Source organism: Taurulus bubalis, assembly GCF_910589615.1.
Source record: "Taurulus bubalis genome assembly, chromosome: 8".
Classification (NCBI taxonomy): Eukaryota; Metazoa; Chordata; class Actinopteri; order Perciformes; family Cottidae; genus Taurulus; species Taurulus bubalis.
The window spans coordinates 9,163,163-9,170,872 of NC_136596.1; the positions used below are offsets into that span (position 1 = coordinate 9,163,163).

A 7,710-nucleotide genomic window follows, 5' to 3' on the forward strand; every position below is an offset into this window, starting at 1 on the left:
TTTTTCCTTCCTGTAACTGTCGGTTCATTCTGACGCTTCGTCCTGGGCCCAACAGGAAATGATGTAACAGATTAAAATTGACAGCTTCCATTTTCCTTCAGAGGACTGATTGGCAAGTCTCTTGGTATGAACTGTGATTTATAAATTATTTCATATTGATTTGGTATTGATTGACTGATATCATTGTTATTTGTATTATTATTGCATTAACTTTAGACCATGGAAGTACACTCTCCACATTTTGGGGGGAAATGGCCTCCAGCAGCGACGTCACCATGAAGTTGAGAAGTTTGAGAGGAACTGGCTTTTGAAATTGCTTTCTGAGCTCCATGTTGTCGCTGACTGCTTTACACAGACTGTAGGGAGCTGAGGAGGGGATAGTTTATGAGACCATGTTGTTAAATGGTTATGTTAAACTGTGCCACATTAACGCTTTTTATTATGGTAATATGTATATTTATTGCCAATGCCAAAACAACTCAAGCACCATATACTCCACTTAGCGCTGTTTGCTGCTTCAATGAAACCAAAAGTGTTGAAGACAGGACAGGAGCAGGGCTAATGAATGAAGACTTTTCTGACTAAATCAATGGTCCCCCCCCCCCCCCTCCCCCTCCCCCAAGCTGTCTTGACTGTTGTAGTCCAATGGCAGTGGAGAATACATTGGACTAATTCCTATGTAAAAGGGCACAGTGTTGATGTTACGTTTGTACCAAAGTAGGTCCTTCTTCTTTCTGATTGCCACCGCTGATTTGCAATTCCCTCATTCTGTGTTACTTTAAGTATTTTTTTGTAACAATTCCCTAAAACATAAGCCTGTAATTTACATGTATTGAGGCATAGTGCAATTATAAATGCTATAATCATTGTACATACATCTCTCTCTATATGACAGAATCTTTGTTGGCTTTGTAATCATTACTTTTTTGGCGGATTGAATGTGCGGTGTTGAAAATATGTATCTATGTAATTGTTTTGTACGTCTAATGGCTAATTAATTTTTGGAAGAAAAAATAATGTTATTTACATGATTGTTTTTGTTTACTTTTTTTTGAAAAAGAGAGTGTACATTTTTTTTGTCTTGCTATTTTCTTTCTTAGCAATGAAACATTGTTCAGCTACAGAACGACATAAAGAATATCATTATCCAAAAACACATGATCAGTAAACTAGTACTTACAGTAGCCAGTTTGTTAAATGTACTTTTATATGGGAAAAACTGCAGACTGAATCCAATCTACAGGGCTAATTGTAATAGTTTAGTTCTTAACTGGCTTCAGGAACTTAGCACTCATAATATAGCTGTAATCACATCACTCATTGATTCTTATTCTTTTATATTTAACTTAATCACACAGTGTCTCAATAAGTATTTAATAACTTTGAGATTTCGTAGTGTACCGCACATCTTGTGATCCTGAGCACTGCCCACCCCACTCCCTTAGTATGTTTTATTTAAGTACTGCTAGAACGGGGTGGATGGCAGGCAGGTTAAGTGTTGCTTTGGCTCAGATCTTGTATAAAAATCTTGTTACGGATGTATTTTTCTGATTGTTTGTGCTATTAGATGGAGATGCCATCACCCTTAACCACCTCAAATGAAACTCCGCCCCGATAGAAACTCAGTATCGTAGTCTGTCAGAGTCGGTGTGTACACACAATAAAGACTCAACAATTTGGCCAAATTAGGATGATACATTCACAGGTGCTTTTATATTTCTGTTGTTTTTTTACTTTGTTTCAATCTTGGATGCCACCGTTTCATTAAAATGTACAGTATTATTTTAGACTTTATTTATGAAATGACAACATAATAGAAAAAAAACAACAGTTCACATGTACATATTGCCTTATTGAATAAGCTGTGCCTCTGAAGTCTCATGCAAGGCACCTGTGTTTTTATGAGAAGTGAAGCTAGTGCAACCAATAATGTCCCATTGTGCAGCTGGAGGAGTGTTTGGTTCTGGCTTGGTGGTCTCTCTTGGTTATTCTGTGCTATAAGATGCCCTGGGAACAGCTTTGAAGTGTGTAGCTAATGTAACAGCATCACAGGACGTAAGAACATCATGAGTGAATTGAAATCTGAACTCACCTTATTGAATTCATAATATTGTCGCATCAGATTAATGTCTTAAAACTCACGCCACAGTGCATTATAATGCATTAAACAGCCTGATGTGACTACATTTATACAACATATCATAAGGATGTGTAGTATGAACCACAATCTGGACTCTAATCCACAACCAGCCACCTGCGGAGTGTTTTTTTTTGTTGTCACATTTGGCTGTGGTTTGGCATCTACCAGCCACTTTGGCAGACAACCAGCCCTCCCTTAGAGGTCCTGTTGTTTTCAGATCTTTCCGTTGGCTGGCGACATTTCTTACAAGGATGATTGATTTTGGCAGGCAACACCCGCTTCAACAAGTTAATTTCCAGCCCGATTCACAGTGAGAACGGAGTAAATCTTACAATGACCACTTCTCAACAGCAGGGCCTAATAGGAACAGACTGGGGGCCAACTTGTCACACATTTCACTGGATGTGAAAACAGTGTTAATGTGATTCTGCTTGTTGCCAGAGGAGATGTTTCGAAGATGGACTATAGTTTCAACTTATCAGTGTTGATGGTCACTTGTTGTAGAGTTGCAGTAATCAGTAACTTGTGTCCCTGCTGTGATAAAGTGCTTATTTACACTGTCCCTGCTGCTTAAAGGGAGAATCCTTGTTTAAACAATTCACACTGCATTCAAACCAGTGAGCAGAGACTGCCTGGCCATGTTTGTGAGCTTCAAAGAGTAATAAAAAGATGAAAAAACTGACTAACTACTTACTATTCATTGTTTTGTTTTTTTTACATCATAAAAATTATCTTGGCAAAAATACAAATGATGATTTGATAATTTTGTTTGATAAGTACGAGCCACAAAGGACCGCTCCCAACCTTGTGAATGACTCATTCACATCATTACTCTGAGGGAACATGTGAGTTGCATTCGGCTGGATTTTCCCTTTAGGGACTCCAGCTGGTGTTGACAGCTGCTGTTCAGATTACATGTCGTATGTTAATGAGCAGCACAGTGTTACCTATACAGTGTATTGAGGACTGCGTGATGTAGAAAGAAGTGGAAAAACCACTTGCTCTTTACTCTCAGACGCATCATCGGATTGCTTTCATCTTGAAGATATGACTTTTTAATGATCTCCAATCATAATAGTGTCAAATGTTTCCTGTTCCTCCATCAACATGTTTCTGAATGAAACACCATGTTTCTTTTTAAATGTGTGTCGACTGTGATTTTAATGGGGATTTCAGTGATACAGCTACAATGTGGGTAATGTAATGCCTCTAAATATATATCATTAGTCCCCACCATACTACCTGCCAGATTCCTTAATATTACGATTCCTTAGTTGTATTTGAACTCCAATTTGTATTACAAACCTCTGTCACGCACTGCAAATGTAACTAAAGTGAACAGATATTTGATTATGGCAAAGTTGAATCTATAGGCCAACTGTAAGTTTCCCCTGAGAAGTTAATGTTCTTCTTTTTCTCCCTGTTATATGTTATTATGGATGATTTATATGTATTTACATGCTCGAAAAGAGAACAGACAGACAACAGAATACTTTGAGAAAAATAAGACAATTTAGCTGTCAGGGAGACAACTTTGTTTTCCTTCTGGGAAACGCTTATACATAAAGTTTATTTACATACAAGACATTTGTTGATTATAAGGCAACAACTCAGAGAAAATGCATCACATTTCATAAAATCCCTGGCTTTTTATATCCTTGAAGGATTGGTGTTACATTCTAAATGATCTCTTCCAGAAAACGAATTGTCATGAGCCAGATTCTCAATAAAAAAAATGGGAGTTGAGGTATTATATTGACATTGCATTGAAATGAATACAGCAGTCGGCAGACCCTCCCTCCCCTGACTCAATTGAGAAGTGAAATCTGTGTATTTAACTGTTCCCGCTGATTAGAACATGTTCAGTCTTTCTGTCGTGGTGAATGTTCTTGTTGCAAAGCAGTCATGATGGTTCAGAGTAGGCTGGACTGTAACATGTATGTATTGAGAACATTGTTCAAAAAAAGGACATGTCTATAAACAGAGAGTAAAGTGCAAAAAATACCTGAAGACTGCTAGTGGTTATTTTGTCAAAGTTAGCTCTACCCAATACTCAACAATCAGATTAATTTATATATTTTAATGTGAATGACAAGGACTAAGGTCAAGGCACATATACATTCATAGTTTATCATTCTCACATTCTTAGGGAATTATTATTTATCTTTATTACTGATATTGATATAATTGAGGCCTGCATGCAAACACACAGATATTTAAAAGATAAAGATGAGACACTGAGAGAACGAGATGGTTTTTTTTTGGCCTTAGTTTTGTGAGAAACTTACAGTCTGAGGCAAACTTGCCTGTAATCATTATCTTAAAAGCACCATTTCACATTTGAGTAACTGCTCAGTTTTTTTGTGGATTGAAGAAAGTGACGATAGTTTACGACAACTCCACAACCACTTTTTAATTTGTTATATTATTATTATTATGACATTATTGTATAGTATAGTATACTATTTGATTTGTTTTATTATTATTATTATTATTATTATTATGACATTATTGTATAGCTCTCTCGAAAAAAAGAGAAAGGAAAATCACCATATCATTGTCCTACATTGTATTTATGTACTACTTATGACCTTATATCTTCTTTTTATCTTCAAGCACTTTAATTTGATATTTATACGAATTTATTGATACATCATTTGATCTTCTTTTGTGTTAAAAAAACACTGATACTGAGCACTGATCTGTGACACTCAGATTGACCTCATTGCCTCTCACATTACTGCTCATGCTATGAACTAAAACTGTAAATGGCATTCTCTCTCCTTTGTCTAAACCAAAAGTGTTGAAAATGCAAAGTGTCTCATAAAAGCCAGTACATAACTCAGACACCCTCGCATTCACTCACAGCTGGCCTACCCGCCCCCTAGTGGCCGGTCGGAAACATTGCAGCGTCCGTGGAAGCGCTTTCCCTCTTCCTGGGGGAGCTGCGAAACTATGGAGGAAGCTGCACGCGCTCAAGTCCTTCCGATACGTGTATCCATTTGCCAATAAATATATTTGCATTTGGCAACCATGTCACGAGGGCCAGTTTATACAACTTGCTCCAATACTTGTATTGGCGTTTGCAGCTGTCGTCGTTAAAAGCGAGAGTGCCCCTTTCTCTCCCATTCGTAGTTGTCATGATTCATCATGTCACAGTCATCTCTGCGGGGTTGAAGACGACACGGATGTTACAGCTTCCCATGCATCTCTTTCTATCCGCGGCCGGTGCCACGCCCTCCAGAGATAAAGTTCAACAAGTGTCCTCCTGCTTCACACCAACCGCAGCACCTTACCGAAGAGGGTCAAGTCAAACTGTCTCTTTAATTGAAGGATTCTCCGTTTCAACCGCGGGATATTCAACAGTTTTTTCCTCCATATTCTGCTTTTCTCCCTTGAGAGGAAGAAGAAGGCCTCGCCTCACGTGCAAAGATGCTCTGCGTCTTTTCCCACTGACTTTGAGAAGCGAGAGAGCGCGGACAACCTCCACGGCACTTCTTCGGACGTCGGACAGAGAGCGGCTCAGCCTCAACGATGGCCGGGTGCTGCATGTCGGGGGAGGACAAAGAGAACCAGAGGATCAACGAGGAGATCGAGAGGCAGCTGCGCAGAGACAAGAAGGACTCTCGCAGGGAGCTGAAGCTGCTGCTGTTAGGTGAGCGTCACCGGGGTTAAACCCGGAGGGTATAGGGCTCGTGACACCTCGGGGGTACATTATAGACTGGAACTATGCTGCTCTGAAAGGGAATTCGTATCTACACTGTGCCGGGTCACACCACACGCCATTGACATAATGTTGCAAAGCTCTTTAAAAAAGTTTCCTTTGAAGGACTACTTTACTGCTTCCGGCCACACAGGTGCCATGGCAGGTGGGGCAGCACTCAGCGCCCTGTCGTACTAAACTGTACTTTAATGATATTATATATGTTAAGAAGACACTTTACAAGGGATGCCCGTTGTAACTGTTCTCTACGTGTCCTATCTCCTCGTGCTGGTGCAGCGCGCGCTGGCTGCCATAGTCGTAACGTAACGTACCGTGTGGTCATTTAGTCTGCTGGACTCGTTTGGTTCACACACCTGTTCACAGAGATATTAAAAGACAGTCACACGCAGAGATACTTTACAGTTTAATATGATGTTTGGTAGGTTACAGGAATGTCTAGTCTAGAGGGAATAAACGTAGCGCACTCTTTTCTAGTTAAATGCCCCCAGAGAGCTCCATGATGGACTGGACATATGTGGGCGTTTTCTCACCCTCTGTTGGGATGAACTCCAGCCTCTTCTGTCTGAGCATTAGCAGGAACAATTACTGAGCAGGGTTATGAATGTGATACTCAAGGGCGTATAGGTTTGGTCTCAGCATTGTGTAACTTGGAACTGATTAAAATATAACAACAGTAATAAAACCTTATTTTAAATCCAAAACTGTATTCTGCACCAAATAAATAATAAGAAATAATTACATAAATGAATAAAAAACGTTCTGCTAAAATGCCAATATACAGTAAGAGTATATTATATATCCAAAATATATATAAACAAACTTTTCCCAGTTGTGCAGTGAAAAAAGACAAAAGAAATTAAAAAAATGTAAAATAGATTTTACTTTTTTTAAATTTCTAAATTCTGCAGCATTCTTTTCTTTTGATGTCTTATTTAAATACACTGCTGCTTCCTAAACTTGCACTACATCTGCACTGGATTTCTAAATTTCCTGAATGCATTTCAAAATAATGCCTTATATGAGTAGTATATGTATTTATTTTAAAAGCAATTTAGAATATTTAGTAATAGGTTCAGGTTTTATGGAACAGCCTTGTTTGTTGTATTCAACATCCCGTATGAATGTAATTTATCATTACAGCTGATAGACAGTGTGAGTCAACCTCATTTGTCTTTTTCAAGGGGACTTGTCCTGCTTTATGGTTGTGACCCTTCGGCTGGCCGGTTGAGAAACAGCTTGAGGGCTACGCCCGTCAGTGCCGTGATGCTGTGCCCAATGTTTATCTTTGTAGCTTCGGCAACGTGTGCCAGACCAGAGAATTGCCACATGGCATCCGAAGAGCATCCATGACTCACAGTGCTCTGGACGCAACCCGTTTTACTGCAGCAGTGTGGGAGCCGCTCAGGGACAGGAGCCACTGTCAAGGTCTCAGTCAGTGGTGTGACAGAAAGCCATCACTCATAACTGCACGTGCACCTCATGCAAAAGTCATGCAAATCCAGCCCTGAGCAGGACAGGGGCAGTGGGTTGGCCGCCACTGCTCTCTTAGAAAGGGCTAAACCATCTTAGTAAAATCCCCCTTTAATTTGCTTAAAAAACACACAATGTGCATTACGTCTCTTTGTATCGTACTCTTCAGATTTATTTAGACATTTTCCAGCAAACTCAAATTTTAAAAGCAACTATATGAAAAAAGGATGAAGTCGTTTGTACACCTGGGAGTTACTGCAACAATAAAATGTATTTACCCGGTCAGAGTGACTCAGAGCTCTCAGTGGGTTTCATTAGGATGGTCACAGTCAGGTCCCCGGAGAGGACGAGTGGGAGTGAACCAGAATGAAAGATC

At 39.5% G+C, this 7,710-nt stretch overlaps 1 protein-coding gene across 1 annotated transcript in view; it reads left to right on the top strand.

Annotated features, from left to right (window-relative positions):
- Positions 1–5,674: 5,674 nt before the first annotated feature.
- Positions 5,675–7,710, top strand: part of LOC306740019 (guanine nucleotide-binding protein subunit alpha-14-like) — a gene marked incomplete at its 5' end in the record, with an annotated part of 8,526 nt that continues 6,490 nt past the window's right edge. The window contains one exon of the mRNA XM_079222122.1: positions 5,675–5,795. Within this exon, the coding sequence (XP_079078248.1) occupies positions 5,675–5,795 (121 nt within the window). The remainder of the gene's footprint in view (positions 5,796–7,710) is intronic.